The sequence below is a fragment of the Convolutriloba macropyga genome, chromosome 5 (genome assembly GCF_964194025.1).
Source record: "Convolutriloba macropyga chromosome 5, txConMacr16.3, whole genome shotgun sequence".
In the NCBI taxonomy this organism is placed as follows: Eukaryota; Metazoa; Xenacoelomorpha; order Acoela; family Convolutidae; genus Convolutriloba; species Convolutriloba macropyga.
Window position 1 is genome coordinate 24,049,771 of NC_134472.1, and position 18,684 is coordinate 24,068,454.

Sequence of the window (18,684 nt, forward strand, 5' to 3'; positions counted from 1 at the left end):
GGTTCTAGTTCTTAATTGCTAACGCCAGAAACAAGAATCTATGACAAAACTTAGTTTGTTTTTACTCAAACTTCTCAGATCTGTCCTTGTTTTCTGCCGGCCATTTCAAGAGAAAGCAATGTTTCTGAGCATTTTATATTTTTTCCTCTGTTCAAACAGCAATTTTCGTTCTTGATGCCACTCATACCGACCAAATTACATTAAAATTCATTGAAGTTTGGAATTTTTCCAATTTACAACTTCACCAAGTTAAACTTCAACGGTTTCTTTTTGCCACAAGGGCTTCGGTATTTTTGGTTTGATCTTGTACATTTGTCTGCACCAACGGTGATTGATTCGTTGTTTTAGTTGTCAGATTTTAATTTGAAAATCAATTCAATTGAATTTCCGGAGATGTTCTGCTGTGCTTGCGAAGTCAAAATTTTTTTTACGAGCCGCCGTCATCTACTCAAATCGATTAATTAGGTGCTTTTTTAATTCAAATAAACATTGTTCACGTTTTTCGCTTAACTCAAGGCACACATTAATGTTTCAAGAAGACCTCAGAGCGGAGGAACTTAGGCATTTCAGTGAAGACATTAAAAATCGGAAAATTTAAATTAGAAGTGGGAAAAACTAGCACAGAGAATTACTGCTGCTGCACGTTTTCAGTACAGTAAATTATTAGAGAAAGTAACATTAGCGGTAATTTTTCTGCGCGGCAACTTCTGCACGCTTCTGACTTAGCCGGAAATTCTTTAATTATAAGATTTTTGTAACGCGAATAGATTTTTGTCAGAAGTGATTTTCCTGAGTCTCAAAATTTCTTTAGCCTGATTTGATTGAAAATTTACTGAAACGTCTATTTGAAGAGAACAAGTAAGAACAAGTAATTCGAACAACAAAAAATCTTTCAGTTGAAAACTTTATCCTTTTATCACTGGTAAATGTTTAAAACATGTCTACGAATTAGCCGGAGCTATTTTAGGCCAATCTATGAGCATTTTAAAAATATATATATACGCCACTTTTGACACTGTTTCTGTACTTTATTGAAGCAAACATTTGGGATAGAACACTTGCTGTGCTTAGCGCAGCAAAGCGCGATTTGTCTTCTTCGTCTATAGTCAAGAAAAAATGAAATTCTGCTTACCAAGACAAATTAAAATGAACAACTGAAATTTTTGAAGTTCAGAAAGAAATAGCGGATGGAGCATTTCCATTTTGAAAAACCAAATGTGCCATAATGTTGCTAGAAGTGTTAATACTTGCTTATGCCAAATTGTGAAAAAAAAATGAAGCAACAATGAGTGCAAAATGTCACGCACGCAACTCAGTCAAAATTGCATGAAGCAGGTTTGGAAAAATTGCGACGTCATATGGTCATAAAAAAATTAAAGACAAAATAAAAACATCAACCGACTACAGTAGGAAAAATTGCTCTCGAAGGACAGGCGCAACAGAGGCATTAACCACTCGGCAATCATTGCCTTGCAATCGTAACCATTGCAATCCCTTTTGTTTGAACAACAAACTTTATTTCGGAGTGAGAGCAATTGAAATCTCTCATCAATCAAGAAGAAGTGCGTGAAAAAGTCACTTGAGAAGTCAAAGATTATTCTAGAAGGAAAGCGCAAAGACGGTCAAACGAAAAATCGACACGCGCGTTTACAATAATTGCTTCTCATTCGAGAGCAATTAAAAAACCAGATGAAGGCCAGTAATATCCTCAGTTTTTCTACTACTTGTAATGATGTCTTCAATTGATTTAGAATTATGTGCTGTAGAGTTGCCCTCAAATAACGTTCTATCAGATAAATAAGCGTCTATCAGATTTTGATATCCTCTATTGAACTCAACTCCAATAATTAAAATACAAAATAATTAATTAAACATTAATTAAATAAAACATTATTTTCCGTGTAATGTACGTCATGTTTGACCAAAGGACTGTACAGGCGAATGAACACAAGATCGCTCCACAAGTACAAAAATGACTCCAGGCACACAAGCCAGTCGAATATGCACAACCAGTAAACTTCGGAACCATCGACTCGAATCAAAAGTTGCCTTGGGCTCCAGGAAATTACCTACTTATATAAACCATTTATTTCATTTTACGAATTAATACGAAAAAAAAGATCAAAATAAATTGAAGCAAAATCTTCACAAGATGAACACTCACAAGCTCGAAAAAAGACAAAGTTATTTATTTCAGTATGAACAGGTCCACCAAACATTGGATTATCTCCTTTTAGTATCAATACAAATAAAATACCTCTGAATACGCATGTGAACGAGAAAAAAGGCAGAAAGTTTAGAAAAAGGTTAAAAGGCAATCAATTGTCTTCAACATGAAAAATTGAATTTTGAGAGCAATCAAATCAAAGTTCACCAAAGCTACCAGAAGCTCTAACTCCAACCAAAACAAAACCCTGTTACTGTAAAACTGTTACTGTAAAGCTCCAGGACCGCTAAAAAGCGTCTAAAAAGGCTATATGACAATAACAGCTCCGAATCTAAAAGTCTTAATATATTATGCAAATGTACTAAAACATTCCTAGAGGTACCTTTGCTGGTTAATATACGTGCACACAACGCACACAACGAATGGGGCGGATAAATTTGGAGCTAAAACTAAAGCATGCTAAGAAAATACCGCTTGTGAGCAAATTCTACTCGATTGACAAAACATTTTTCAGGCCTGCTTTCGAATTTCTCGCTTGCTCGCTCGCACTCAGAATAATGCAGGAATAACAACCACTGAAATTCTCATTTTTTCTTACTTTTGTTCACCGGATTGCCCTGAACACTTGTTCTCACTTGCAGCATCGACTTTACATCCTGTTTCATTGACTTTACTCCGATTTAAAATAGCCAGAAGAAGTCCAGAAACAACTTGAAACCGACAACACTAACTGTCTTCACCATCATAACAATCACTGCCTGTATGTAAAAAGCATTCTGGTGCAATCTGTTCAGGAAATAGAAAAATTGGAAGGAAATCCAAATAATTGAATTTAATTTTTTGTTTTGAAAAAATCTTGACAATACATTGGTCCTAAAGAACTCTACAAAAACAAATTTTTCGTGGAAACCTTTCAGTTTTCAATTCAAACTATATCCACTTTGCACTAAATATTGCTCAAAATTTTGCCTTTGACGCTTTGTATTTGTTTCATCCTGATCGTTGAATCAAAACATTAGCAGCGCAAAAAAAATGTTTCTGGCTCGAACTGATGAGCCAAGTACAGATCTCCAAACTTCTATCTCAACATTCGGCACCAAACGTCCCGAACAATTACCATTGATTCTTGTCTACGAAATCAATGGTACAGTAAAGGATCTGAACTGGATTTAAAAACACCAAAAATATAAAACAGTAAACAGATTCAAAACCACTCAGTCTTTGGTTTTAAGTTAGGTTTTAGGTAAGGGAGAGAAACAAAAATCAAAAATATCTAAAAATTACAAAATGATGTGCAATTAAAATTTTCTTACAAACAAGATAATAGAAATTCTGCCGGCTTCTAACTGTCCAAACCTAAAGCTGCTTTGGAAATGCAAAATGCCGCAAGTGAACAAAATTTTTGTGTTTTCCGTTAAGTTAAAGCTTCTTTGCACTTATTTTTCTCGCTCTCTCAAAAATGCTAAATGAACAAAAAATATGTTTTCTATGCTCTCAAACTTTGCTCAGCCATTTGACATAAATTTTTCACGAGCGGCATTTCTTGTTTCAGATACTCAACAAAGTTGCCAGATGACTCCGGATACGATTCCAAGTTAAACTCGACTTCGGACTCAGAATCCTACTCACCAAAAACAAAAAAACTATCATAAAACAAACCAACAACAATTTGAATGAAACAAAATACCTTGAAACAAAATCACAGAAAAAAAACGAGGAATAGAAGAATACATTCCGAGGAACATTTTCATTCAAAAATGTTGAAAGAAAAGAAAATAATGCAGAAATTGATTTTTGCACAAAAACATTTAAAGTGCGAACTATTTGAATGTCATTTTGTAGTTGAATATACTGTTTCTTGGTGAGATGATACAGGGGCTAGTATTAATACAAAAACTATTGGAGATGGCAACAAAGACTAAGAAACCGACTAACGCCGGGCGAATTGCTCTCAAACGACCAGCGAGCGGTTGGCTTTGTCAATAGCCAGGCGCGGTTCAGTGAGATTATCTTTAGCTTAATTGAAGCGGCGTAAGTGAGCGCAGCGGGGGGGGGGCTGCTGGGGTGGCAACAGTGAGGGGGACAATCTCTAGGAACCGCCCTTCGCACCAAAAGTATAAGTCTCCAAAACAGATTCTGTGAATCGCGTACTTGAAGACTAGTGAGCTGAAAGGCTCTAAGAACACTTAATGCCCACTGGGCGCTACCTGTTTACTAAGTTTTTGAGGACAAAAAGTAAAATGCGTCAGACGAAAAATTGGTCCAGCGAAAAGCCGCATAAAAACACCGACAGGACTAATACAATTGCTACAAACTTCGTTTGAGCGCAATTAATAAGAACAAAGTTAAGTAAGGGACATATAAAATTGGGCTTCATGGGTTTAATCCGTTTCTGATTTCAATTTTTTTAAAACTGACTCTGTTCATTTTGAATTCCGCGTCTCATGATAACTTATCTTACAATCGTCTTTCTTTCAGCAACAGACATAATTTTTGAATAAGAGCCAAGATCACGTAAAAATGAAGAAGTCAAACGTGAAAAGGTCACTCAAAAAGTGAGATTGAAAGACTGTTCTAGAACAAAACGGTCAAGCAAAAATTTTGCATAAAAAACACATGTTTACAAAAATTTCTTCAAACTTCGCTCGAGAGCATTTAATCATCAGTGTATATAGATAAAGAATGAATAAGATACAAAACAAGCAACCGAGCAAGAAAAACGACCAAAATTCATTTTAAAGAGAATAAATCACTAAAACTTTCCGGCCTCTACTATGCAACAAATCATTAAAACTATTAACATAGCTGGCAGATTGCCAGAAAATAGCCGCAATAGATTCGTAGATCGGCAGTCTAAAAAAACAGTAAAAAAGACAGACCAAAAAAATTCGTCTTTTCATTGAGGGCTGATCTGTTATATTTTGATTAGAAATCTGTATAAGTTATTGCTGCCTCTATTAGCTGATCTCAAATAACCTTCATTTAGAGTGACACACACCCATTTGACCTTATCTCTTTGAATTAAAGTAAATAAAAGTCAATTTCAAAGTGAGGAAGTCATTTTTGAGAGTGAGGTAAGTCAAGTGTGACCAAAAATTTAATCACGCGCATGAACAAAAAAACTCGCTCCACTAAGAGCGAAAAATGACGTCACACATGCAATTCAGTTGAAATTGCATGAACGAATGAACAAAAAGTGGCTGTGACGTCATATGGTTGTAACAAAAATCATGACGAGAAATCAAAGAATTTTCATTGACTAAACGGACTATCGAAAAAACTGTAAAAATCAAAGTGAAATTGCCGCATTAAACAAAAAACCACTAGCGAGAAAGCGAATTTTTGTTCAAACACCTTTTTCTCACTCTTCTTTAAATTTAGAGCGAAAAAAGTTCACGCCGCAAAACCACTCGCTTTTTCGCTCCACTTCCTGTTTCGGCGTGACCAAAATCACTACTCCAATTTGACTTCAAAAATCATGAAAATGTGTGAACAGATCTTTAAAAAAAGACAGCGCCCCAATACAATTCAAATTCTTTGAATTGTAAAAAACCAAGAGAAGGTCAATAATAGCCCCAGCTATCGCTGTGCGGCTATTAAAAACAAATCAATGCAATCAATGGAAATTATAACATTTTGCATATAGCTTAAAATCGAAGATCACCATAACTCCTTTTCGAGAAGTAAGAACAAAGATAGCCAATAATAGCTCAGCTCAGCTATCGCAGCTATTAATAAAGGAATTTCTTCCCTTTAAATGCAGCAGCTAAACTACTCACTGCCTCCTCTGCCCATGTTAGACGAGTTGTTCGGCGGCCCCCACTGTGGTCCGTGATGACTTGACTGCTGGCTCTGGTGGTGTCCTCCGCCCCCACCACTCCCTCCACCGCCCGAACCTGAGCCGCTGTTGCCCCAGATGCTCCGACCGCCGCCTGAACCACCTGAAAATATCTGATTATTTGTTCGGTTCAATTCTCATAACTACGAAAACTCCAACGACTGGAATCGTATTTCAAATATTTAGTAGCTAATTAAAAGAAACACTTTGAAGTCTTCGTTTGCATATTTCAACTTTTCATGCTAAAAACTAAGTTTCAAAATACAATTTTGTGAACTTAAGGGAAATTTATAAAAATTTCAAAAAAGGTGATAGTGGCATTTCAATAGAGAGCAAACTAATCTTCACTTCAGCTAAATCATACTTGTAATTTATTGTTCAATAGAATCATAACAAAAAATGTTCAAAATTTGCCATCAAAATTGGAAAAACAAATCCGCGCGTTTTTCGCAATTTTCCAAATCGCCCTTGTTGTAGCTACAAAACCAGCCTTCGGTGGGTTGTCTCTACTGGATTTCGGTTTTAATCGAACACCGTTTAATCCAACATCGGTTTATTAGACATTATTTTGCGAACAGTGTGAATTAGATCCTGGGATGTTAGCATGGCGCAGATGCAGCCATTTGTGGATTTGCAGGCACACTACTACTAACTATCTTTAAATAATTAATTTGATGAAAATATGCAAACACAAAAGCAATTGAGCGCCGAAGTGTCGCTGAGATTAATACAGAATCACAGCATCAAGATCAATTGTTCTTAAACGCAGTATTTCTGGGAAAAATATTCGCAACTCATACCCACAATTGGTCTCCTGCGGAAAAAAATCTTTCTGCATCTATACCGGGAGCAATACGGTCGTGTCCTATAAATGACATTTAGTCCGGCCACTTCAGGACTTATTTTGGTTACATGACTATTTACGCAATGTCAAAATACCCAATTTTAGGTATTTTGTAACATCGGTCCTGCCATCACTTTATTTATGAGATGTTATATTTTGATGAAAAATCTGTTCAACTTATTGCTTCTTCTATTAGCTGCCCTCAAATACCCTTCAATTAGAGTGACACGCACTCACTTGACCTTATCTCGTCAATTTCAGAGTGAGGAGGTCATTATATATATAGCAAAAATGATAATTCAAACGGAGGTTAACGTTATTCTGCAGATTTAATGATGCAATAATTATCAAGCACGAAGAGCATGGAGTTCAAGAGCTCAATGGTGTTTATGGTATTGCATTTTGACACAAAATATGGATCAGTTGTAATTCTGCCTAACAGTGCATACTTCTTTATGAGACTTATATCACTTTCACAAATAAAAACAACTACCATAAACCAATTGAATAAAGACGAAAATGGATGGATGAAAAATGGAGATATCTTTTAATCTGAAATGCTGTTCAAAGCTTCTTTATTTACACAAAAATATAATTTCAGAAAGAATCTAAAACTAGATCAATTGGCCCACAAACATTGTATTAAGACATTTTATTGAATGGCTGTAATTTAAATTTCATGATGTATTCCAATCAGCCGAATCAGACGCAATATCAAGTGAACCTAATGGCTCGAGTTCCTGTATGAATTTCTATATAGATAGTACAAATTAAAAGATTAAGTTTTAAGTTTCGCTCGAATGAAGTTTTAACACTGCCAGGATCAGAGCAACCCAATTCGACCATTTCATCGACGGATACCCTCTGCTGTGTTCCTGTGATCAGTCAGGAGTTGAAGCTAAAGTGTTGAGGAAATATTTGCCTGGCCCTAGTTCTCAACAACTGGAAGGCTTTTCTGTTCTCAAATCGGACTCGTGACATGAAGAATATCGGAACAACTGTATACAAAAACAGAACCATAGCTATATCGAAAAACTTAATCAGCTTTAATTTGAGACATAATCGAAATCGACAATATTACTTTTGAGACATATTTTATTGACTACAATTTAGCAGAAATTGTTTCTCGTCAAAAGAACTATTTAAAGTTATCAATTTTGACGCCAATATTGGAACTTTGACGACTCTACCTGACCTGCAAAAGGAGTGAAAGCCGAAGAATTGTGTTGAGATGCTGTATTAAACATTGTACATAAATTAGGAAGTAACTAGGAAGAATAAAGCAAAGAAAGAATAAATAATAATTAAGTAAAATCAAATTGCCTCAAATAAATAAGTGAATTAACATCTTCAAAAAAGTTTTTGGCGTTTTCGAAACTGTCACTAAGCGAACTTTGACATTATTTTACAGATATAGCTATAAAGAAAATTAACATTTAATAATTTTACCCTAAGGTACCAAAACGCTACGCATAAAAAAACAAAATAGGCAAAATATGAGCAAATTGGTTCCGTGAATGTTGCCTCAATCTGATCGATAATGGCAGTTATGTATCAGTTATAATTTTCGGACTTATTCTGCTTTGCGTAGGATAATCAAAGTCTCAAGAATACAGACGCCACTAATGCAAACACATTGTCAAGAGCGAGATCAATCAAAGACAAGAGTATACATAAGAGAAATCCTCCAATCAATTTTATCTCAATCTTTCTACCAGAGTAGGATTTTCAACTTTCTGAATTGGTGTGTGCAATTCTTAAACCATAACCAACCGACCACTAGTTAGTGGACCAACTAACTAACTAACTAGTTTGAACACATAACGAAGCCTCACTGATTAATAACAGCAAACATAATTCGCTTCTGAGGAGCTTAAAGTACCAAAATAGAATTACAAAGTTTATAAAGATGATTAAAATCAATACTTTGATTAACTCTACCGAACAGCGCTGAACGCAGCAAGGCAAGCAAGCGAGAGAAATACTCTCAATGGCTCATAAATTTAGCTAGTCAACTTCAGTTAGTTATTACAATTCCAGTTTCATCTCGAATGTAACTAGAGCAAGTTATTATCATCAAGAGGCAAGCGATGGAGTAGAACGAAACCAAGTCAGAGCTCTTGCAATCCGAATTTGTGGCCTAAGAAACGTACTTTGATAAATGACCAACATTGCATATATTACGCTCGACCTAATAAGACAATCGATTTCGATATACATTAAGAATCAAACGGGTTGCTTTTGAGTTGCATTGTTTTGAGTAATAACTTAGTTATAAATCGGCGACAGAGGAGTCATTGTAGCTAACTAACCATCATAGCAAACAGAATCAAACAAGTAGAGGAAACAAAGTGTTTTATGTCGACAGAAGTTGTTTACATTGAGATGTTTATCAGCAAATTTGCCATAAATCAACATCAACAAAGATGAAACGCACTATTTATTACCTTTCAGTTAACAGACATGAAAATTCCACTCAATTAAAATATTTTCCAAGATCACCAATACATGTGCGTTTGAAAGAAATTTTCCTTTTGGGAGTATTTATTTCATTCTGACTCAACTAGACTACTTTTCCTTTGAATGTAACAAAAGTTACGCGAAGACATTAATTTTTTTTTTGAAAAAGTTAAAAAAAGCTATTCAAAACTGATCAAAAATTCTTTAGATTAAAAGATGACTTTACCAAACAAAAGTTAAGTTATAAACGCTTTTGCAGTTATAGACAGACCAACTTCAATCCGAGCAATTAGATATTAAATATTTTAATTAATTCGATAAATAAAAACAACAAGATCAAAGATATTCACACATTAATAATTTAGCTTGATTTCAAGATGACATTGATAACCAAACTGTTTCTCTGCACCATTCAGATGAGTACAGGTAAACCAAATAAGCGATTTTTAAGAGACAATAAACAATTCAGACAATTTAAGTTAAAGGTTGGTCTGAATTGAAAATTCAAAGTTATGTTATTAAACTCTTAAGTTTTGACAGAAAACAATCTTAGCTCAGATATAAAATTGAACAGCACATGTTTACTAATTAATCCAATATATTGCATTAACTGTTGTATTCAATTGAATTTAAAACTAACAACACTAGTAGTATCAGACTTTAAATGATGACTTTAATTCCTCGGCATCTGTTGATCTCTCTTATATTTTACACTGATAGTTCCAAATTAGTTATCAACTCATCCATAAACAGTTGTTGAAAAGAGCAATGCATACACACAAAAAAAGATATCATTTGTTGACGCAAATCGTATTCTGTAAAGATATGAAACGGATCTTTGGAGATTAAGTTTTGAGTATTTAAAAGTAAATCAGCTGGGACTTCTCAACATCATACATCTACCCATGTTCCAACTCAACGACTTACTAAAGCGCATGAAACTTGAAATGACTGGTTATCCCTATTTTATGAGAACGATTGTATTTTTTTGGAACAAGTTGCCCCTAAGAAAAGAACTGTGACACTTAAATGGAAGTTCATTCAACAGTAGTTTTTTTTCGACAAGCAGCCGGCAAATTGCTTGAAAATGTAGCCACTAAAGAAATTGTATGCGCATCGCTTTGTACATCAGCCTGGCAAGCTCCCACTATATTTATCGGAACTAATGAAACGAAACACGATGGTAACGAGGTCTCAATATAATTACAATTTACTTGTTCCCGAATTTCTCTCTAATCTTGGAAGAAGTTCCTCGTTCTCGCAAGCCGTCACTGTTGAGTGAAATAAGCTCTTCTGAGTTGAATTTTATACCCTCTACAGTCGAAAACTCAAAATTTCCCTTTTTTAATTTTCCTGCAATGCTGAGATTTTAAATGGTGCTTAAACCAAAAATAATAATAATAAATAGAGAAGGCTTTGATCTGAAGTCCGGAAAAGAGTCCATCAGCTTGCCTAAAACCTACACTAACAACAACAAACATAGCCAACAGATTATCAGAACAAGCGACGATTGGTTCATAGACCTATTGCCTAGAAACAGGGAGAAAATCAACCAAAAAGATAAGTTTTTTTCGTGAAATGACTTAAACATCTCTTCACTGAACTTTGCTAACTTATGAACTGATTTTAAAGCTGCCATAGTGTACCCTTCAATAGAAACGCTATATCCTCTTCTGACATAAAACCTCCAATCAAAGTAAGCAAAAGATATATTGACATGTGACGTACGTTAGGTGTGACCAAGAATTGAATAAAAAACAAACTGGAAGGAAAATTTTGCGTATTCAAACTCAGTTTAAAAACTGCATAAAGCATTATTAGTTGATCTGAAGTGAACATGACGCCAATGCTTGAAATCTTTTTAACAGGAAATACAGTCATAAAATTCCGGAGAAGACGGATAGATGATCGATCATGAATGACACAATTAGATAACTTTGTCAAAAGTTTTGAACAGCAAAATAAATCAAGTCCACGTAGTTCTTTATATAATACACATACGGCCAAAAAGAGGAAAGTGTTTCGTTTGTAGTTAACCATAAAAGTGCAGAGATATTATAATATCGCGAACTTCTTTTATTGTGAGAAAGAAGAAAGTTTATATTAATATAACTAGGCGTACTTCTTTTTTAAAAAAATAGTGCTTCGGAATGTTGAGGTGCTTATGAAAAACAGACTTATGGAATTAAACAATACAATTAGACAACAAGCACTCAAGTAGCCTCCAAATCTGAAAAACACCAGAAAAACCTTTAAACTGTGTACAAGCAATTTCAATTATACACGTTATCAAAAAAATCAAAATTTTATAACAAGAGACAATTGAAGGCTTCTACGTAAAAGCATGCTTAACAAAAAACGGCTTCAAAAACCGCAAGTGAAAGAAAACATTGCTCCATGCTCCATTTAATTTTTCTTCAAACAGCGAAATTTTCTACATTCTTTGTCGGTTGAAATTGTTGGTCAATCGAAGATGAGCAAACAATTTAAATTTTAAAGTCACCTGAAGCATCGGTAACAACCAACAGAATAAAACGGGAAAAACTTTTTCTTCTTTCTCACATTATATTTTCTGTTGTTCTCGTGTCAAACTATTTGATCAACTCCACGAAACTTTAATCAAATCAAAATCCAAATTAAACAACATAGCCGGCAGATTGCCGGAAAATAGCCGCGATAGACGCTTGTGGCCTTCCATGAGTTGAAACCACTAAAGAAATAAGATAGACAGATCGACCAGGAGTCCTTTAATAGACCACTAGACTTTTTAGGTTAGATTCGGACTGTCAATTTTATGACACATAGGTCTATAAGGAGAGCTTTTTCAAAATTGATATTCGAAATCAAAAACTCAAGACTAATATTCAAGAATTAGGGCATATAAGTTTGCAACTACTTAGATGCACACTATTGATTTTTAATTAAAATATTCATAAAATTTAAAGTTTCATAAGTAAGTTCAGAAGTCATTTTTTCGAGTGAGGTAAGTTACGCAATTGACCTAAAAGCAGAAATGACGTCACGTACACAAATTTTAATTGCAAAGGAATAGAAGTCGCTGAAGTCAATTCCAAGAAGTCAGGTCGTAAGAATCATCGATGGAGACGACGAATTAAAAAAAACCACTATGTCCACAATAATAGCCGCTATCGCTTCGCGGCTATTAAAAAGAGGTGAGTTAGCGTAGGTTTAAATTAAATCATAGAAATCTTATAATATTTCTTTTTTTAATCAAAAGAAATATAAGATGAAAACAAAACTCGCAATCAATACCAGAAGCTCTTATTGATAGTTATTCCATTATTTTGAGGGTCAGATGCTTATGTTAATGTAATCAGAGTTATTATTCTGCACAAAAAATTTGAGTGCCCAAACATCTACAATAGCCTCGCGACTTCTTCGCAGCCGATAGCAATGTTTACTTTGCATGATAATTTCAGGAATGGTTTATTTTCAACTTCAGATTTGAGATCGTGTGGTTAGAAGCTTCTGAAATAATTAATAAAATAGACGGCAGCTTGCCGGAAAAAGCCGCTATGGACGCTTGTGGCCTTCCATAAATTGAAATAACTAAAAATAAAAGATAGACAGATCGACTAACCCTCCTTTTATAGACTTTTTGGGTTAGATTCGGACAGTCAATTTTATGACACATGCGGTCTATAAGGAAAAAGCCCTAAAAGAGCTTTTTAAAAAATGATATTAGAAACAAAAACCTCAAGGCTTTTACTAAGAATTAGGACATATAAGTTTGGCACTACTTAGATGCATACTATTGATCTGTGTGAGTTCAGAAGTCATTTTTTGAGTGAGGTAAGTCACGCAATTAACCTAAAAGCAGAAATGACGTCAGGTACACAAAATTTAACTGCAAAGCAGCAGAAGTCGCTGAAGTCAATGAAAAAGTCAATTCCAAGAAGTCAGGTCCGTAATAATCATCGATGGAGACGACGAATTAAGAAAACATAACAGGACAAGTACTGACGTACAATTCAAAGAATTTACATTGAGTAAACAAAAAACTAGACCTAGAACGGACTATGAGTGAATTGGGAAAACCATTTCTAAAGAAATCAGATAAAAAAATAAAAAAAAACAGAAAATCAATGCAAAAATGCCGCATGTGAACAAAAAACCATTAAGCGAGAAATGGAAATTTGGTTCAAACAAAAAAATAGGACTAGAATGAACAATGAATGGATTGGGAAAACTAATTAGAAAAAAATCCGATCCAAAAATCGAAAAAAAAACAGTAAAAAATCAAAGTGAAATTGCCGCATGTGAACAAAAGACCACTACCGAGAAAGCGAATTTTTGTTCAAACAACGTATTCTCACTCTACTTTAAAATTAGAGCGAAAAAATTTCACGCCACAAAACCACTCGCTTTTTCGCACCACTTCCTGTTTCGGCGTGACCAAAATCACTACTCCAATTTGACTTCAAAAATCTTGAAAATGTGTGAACAGATCTTAAAAAAAAGACAGCGCCCCAATACAATTCAAATTCTTTGAATTGTAAAAAAAAAACCACGATGTTCCCAATAATAGCCGCTATCGCTTCGCGGCTATTAATAACAGACTGACGACTGACTAACCATGAGAATTATTCCAGACGCCACCGCCAGAAGAGCCTGATCCACCGTCTGGTGGCTGTCCCCATGCTGACACTCCTCCACTCATTGTCACGCGAGTTATGTCAACAATTTACACAATTTCAGTTAAGTGATGATATTCAGGTCGTAAACAAAGTGATCGCTGCAACTGCCTAATAGACGACAAACATCACCACATCTGAAAAACACAATTGCACGTTTCCGCTAATATAAAACGAGTTCTAAATTCTCAGAATTTTTCTGCTATAATTTTTTCTATAGTTCAAGCATTGTAGTTAAAACCAAGACATTCCATTGGTTGACATTAAAAAAAATGGGGAAAATCATATTTAATTTAGCACTAATAGCCATCAATTATCAGTGGAACAAATTTTGCACTTATTTTGTTTTGTCAGCACTTTTGTTTCCCAAAGCCATTCGCTTGTTTTCAGCCAAAATTTGCGATTTCAGAGCTTCTTTATAAGAGAGAATATCCCCGTCCCACTTGGTGACTTTCTGGTTCTCACAGACCCAAATTTCTTCGGCCACTTGTGAAATCAATCTGAAATCGTGACTGACCAAAACCATGCCTCCCTCGAAGTCATTAATGGCTTCGGCCAACGCATCAATCGTTTCGATGTCCAAGTGATTTGTGGGCTCGTCCAACATCAACATTTGCGGTGCTTGCATCGCCAGGTATGCAAACGCCACCCGACACCTTTGACCGTCTGAGAGCTGTTTAATTGGACATATCTGGTGTTTACCTGTAATTCCATAACGACCCACCATCTTTCTCATGTCATCGCGTTCTTTGACTTCCGGGAACATTTTGAGCAAGAAATCCAAGGGACTCATGTCCATATCCAGAATATCTACCAGATGTTGGTTGTATCGTCCGATCTTCAAATGAGAATGCCTTCGAACTTGACCTTCACTAGGAATACACTCACCAGCTAGGATCTTGATCAAGGTACTTTTTCCAGCACCGTTGGGCCCAACAAGCGCAACTCTCGACTCTAGATCCAGGCCGAAATCTAAATTTCTGTAGATCCAAGGGAGACCTTCCTTGTACTGAAAAGAAACACTTTGCACTTGAAGCACAGGGGGTGGTAGCTTGGTAACAGGTTTGAAATAGAATGATATCGTCTTATCCAGGACAATTCTTTCTGTCAGACCACCAGCAACCATTTTGTTCAACACTTTCTCCTTACTTTGAGCTTGTCTGGCTAATTTAGCCGAACCATGGCCAAATCTGGCAACGTAATTCTTCATATGAGCAATCTGATTTTGTTCCCACTTAAATCGCTTCATCTGATTTTGCTCTAACTCAAACCGCGTTTGCATATAGGTGTCATAATTTCCTCCGTAATACAGCAGTTTTCTGTTTCTCAAAAGAATCATATTTGTGCAGACGCCGTTCAGAAAGTCTTGAGAATGTGAAACAAGGACAAGAATTCTCTTGTAATTTCTGAGTTCTTCTTCCAGCCAGACGCAAGCTTCCAAGTCCAGGTGATTTGTTGGTTCATCAAGCAAAAGAATATGAGGCTTAATAAATAAAGCTCTCGCTAGCGCAACTCTCATTCTCCAACCACCTGAGAAGTCTTTTAGCCTTTTCTGCATCATTGTTTTATTGAAACCCAAACCGTGTAAGATTCTCGCAGCATTCGTCTCCGCACTCGCAGCGTCAAGTTCTTCCAATCTTTCATAGATATCACTCATTCTAGTCACAAGCGTGTCATCTCCTGAGTCCAATGCAAGCAGTTCTTGCACATGGGCCGCTTCCTCTTCTAAACGAACTCTTTCGTCGTCAACTTCAAGAACACATTCAAGAGGTGTTTTGTCCGAAGCCTCCATCTCAGCCGTTAAATGAAAAATGTCCATGTGGCCAGGTATCGGAATTTCTCGACAGCCGATAACATTCATAACAGTAGACTTGCCGCTTCCGTTCAAGCCAACAAATCCATACCTGTTACCGGTGTTTAATTCCAACTTTGCGTCGTTTAAAATTTCAACGCCTTGAAAAATGATAGAAAACTGGATCATTTTCAAATCTCTGTTTTCAGGATGAGAGCTCAAGACACCCGTTACTGACCGTCCCGAATCTTTTACAGCGTCAGCATCGAGCTTCAGCCGCTCTGATAGATTCGAACTCAGTTCACTGTCTTGGTCACCTTTAGTACTTGCAGTTGAATACCCTTCATCTCCTTGTTGCTCCACTTTAGGAACTTCATCTCCATCTTGACCATTTATATCAATTTCGGTACCATTTTCATATCCATTAACAGTTTCTGGTACATCTTCAGGAATACTAGTAGCAGCTGTTGTGTTACTTGCTTTATTTCCACTTTGTTGTTTCACTTTAGCGGCGGCAGCTTTTTGTTGCTTTCGCTTCTTGGCCGACTCTGAGGGCATAGTTGCTTCAGCCAAAATTTCAATTAAGTCAGTCAAGACAACAAAAACCTTAAATAGAACATTTCCCTTAAAGATTAAGAATCCATTAGCGCTGCAAATCAATTGCAATTATTCTTTTTTTCCAAACACGTAAATACATAATATAACCGAAAGTTAAGTTTAGATGGACCATTTTCTGTGATTGCTCCGATTACAGAAAATAGTGGAATCAAGACCAAAACTTCTATGGGAGCAATCCCCTCGGCTTGATGCCGAAAAGTCACAACAACAACAACATGCCTTCAGAATAATCACGAATATTTATTGAAATAATCAAAATTATACATCAAACTTCTGGTTATTAATTGATGTTACCCATTGCAGTTATTCCTGCCAAATCTCGTCACAGATTTATATCTCGTCATAGAAAAGAACAGGGAAAAAGGAAACTGTCCAAAAATCAACGGGAGGCACGGAAAAAGCGAATGCTCAATGGTAAGTGATAGCATCTCTTGGTGTTTGCTCATTTGCTCACGGGAGGTCTTTCACAAACCTTCAGCTATGCTTAAATTGCCAAGATGTTGGTTGAGAAAAATTCTGCAAAAAGAGACTGTTGGAAACCATATTTGGACTACGAAAACAATGTTTGCAAATATGAAAGTAGCAGATGCTGAATAAATTTTCTTAAAACTTGCCCACAGATATAGCACAGATATAATACCGGATTTTTTAAAATTTCGTGTTCCGAAACAGATGTTTTTTCTGATCAAGCGGTGCATAGTTTTCAACTAAAATTGCTAAGGTCGGAAATTTCACAGCATCTGACACGCATCATAAATGTGACCAAAAGCGAGCTGCTAGTCGAAAAGTTCTCCTTAAGAATTTAGATAACCACCTATTGTCCTCCGTAGTATTTGTTTTGCGCAACCGAGTTCGCAACCATGTAGTTAGTATATGTAAAAAAAACAAATTTGTCAAATAAAAATTGCTTCTGATATTTAAAACAAACCTTTTCGAAATTTACGTTTATCGTCGGGTTAAAACTGTTTCACATATTCTTTAATGATAAAATGATTATGTATTTACATTTGTCTGAGATCACAATTAAAACACTTCTAGGAACTATTCTAAAAAGTTAAATCAAAAAATTTCTCCTATATACAATATTTAGCCTATTTACACCTCAATTTTACAACTGTTACCCATTTCATTACAATTATTCCTATTCCGGATTTTTCGATTTTGGCCATGTTTTTTTTCTTGCGGTATTCCGAATTTGCCCAAAACCTAAGTATCCATCTTGTGGAGGTTTTGCAAATTTCGTTTTGTCATGCACGAAATGTTTTTTGCCCTATTTTTATCGGGTCAAAATTATGATTTGAACTAAAATTTTAGCGTGAAGAAAATATAAACAGGTTTCTGACACCATTACTCTAGAAATTACAAGGCGCAAACACTGAAACCAACACGCAAGATGCTAGAAAGGCCTTAGAGTCTCTCACTCTTGAAGATGACGCGCAGAAAGTATCTCTTGACGACAAAGGTTTGTACACCAACGTTCAATTTGGAGAGGCTATAGAAATTGCTCTAAGAGAACTCTATTCAAGCAACCTGGCTCCAGATATCCCAATGTCTGCTATGAAAGTTTGTTAAAGCTTACAGTGACAAATGTTCTTTTTAAACGTAAAAGGATCTGGTATTTACAAACAGATGGTCTGGCTATGGGTGCATCATTGGCTGTAATACTAGCAAACAAGTGGATAAAATCGGTGATAAGAGGCACCAGTGCAAAAACCAGAGCTCAGTGAAGGTATCTCCAGATCTGACCAAAACGGGAAGTGCAAAACTGTAACCGAAGAGTGATTTTCCGAGAAAAGGGAGTAGAATGTGAATCATGCAAAAACTGGTTTCATGCAAAATGCAAAAGATAACGAATGGTGAATAAGCCAACATGCAGGATGTTGTTTGGATTTGTACTTATTGCAGCAATCAACAGACAGTGGAACGGTTTGAGGAGATGAAATTGTTTATAGGTATGTGAATGATTTTATCTGCACGGTTCGTGGTGACCCGGATGAGTGCTAAAAATTTGCAAATTCATTAAACAACAACCTGCAATTTACCTTGGAAAAAGTTAAAATGGAAGAGGGTTTTGTTTTTCTTGACATTAACATAATTGTGAGCAGCAAAAGCAATATCACTTGTCATTGGTTTCAAAAACCGAAAAGAAAATTGTAATTCAAGGGACGGTTCACAGGGTTTTTAAGGCAACCGCTAATTGGTTGGCCTTCCATCAAGCTCTGGAAAGGAACAAAACTTGCTGGACCAAAAATCAGTATCCAGAGGAATGGTCTCAAAAAAAGTGAACCAGACTTTAGAAAAAGTTGACCA

The 18,684-nt window shown here is 35.8% G+C and overlaps 2 protein-coding genes across 3 annotated transcripts in view; both read right to left on the reverse strand.

Annotated features, from left to right (window-relative positions):
- The window catches only part of LOC142339252 (uncharacterized), a 65,224-nt gene extending 51,127 nt beyond the window's left edge, over positions 1-14,097 (reverse strand). The window contains exons 1-2 of one of the 2 annotated variants that reach the window (XM_075389123.1): positions 13,906-14,097; positions 5,947-6,108 (exon numbers count right to left, since the gene is read on the reverse strand). In XM_075389123.1, the coding sequence (XP_075245238.1) occupies positions 5,947-6,108; positions 13,906-13,990 (247 nt within the window). In that variant the 5' untranslated portion in view covers positions 13,991-14,097. Of the gene's footprint in view, positions 1-5,946; positions 6,109-8,044; positions 8,710-13,905 lie in introns of those variants that run through there. The other variant, XM_075389124.1, reaches the window with a different exon arrangement.
- Positions 14,098-14,237: 140 nt separating this feature from the next.
- Positions 14,238-16,376, reverse strand: LOC142339253 (ATP-binding cassette sub-family F member 2-like). The gene has a single exon (XM_075389125.1). The coding sequence runs from the start codon at positions 16,312-16,314 to the stop codon at positions 14,302-14,304; it is 2,013 nt and encodes a 670-aa protein (XP_075245240.1). The 5' UTR covers positions 16,315-16,376; the 3' UTR covers positions 14,238-14,301.
- Positions 16,377-18,684: the final 2,308 nt, after the last annotated feature.

Bases quoted from the DNA above. Each gene is read 5' to 3' on its own strand.
- LOC142339253 (XM_075389125.1), bottom strand. From the start codon at position 16,314: ATGCCCTCAGAGTCGGCCAAGAAGCGAAAGCAACAAAAAGCTGCCGCC.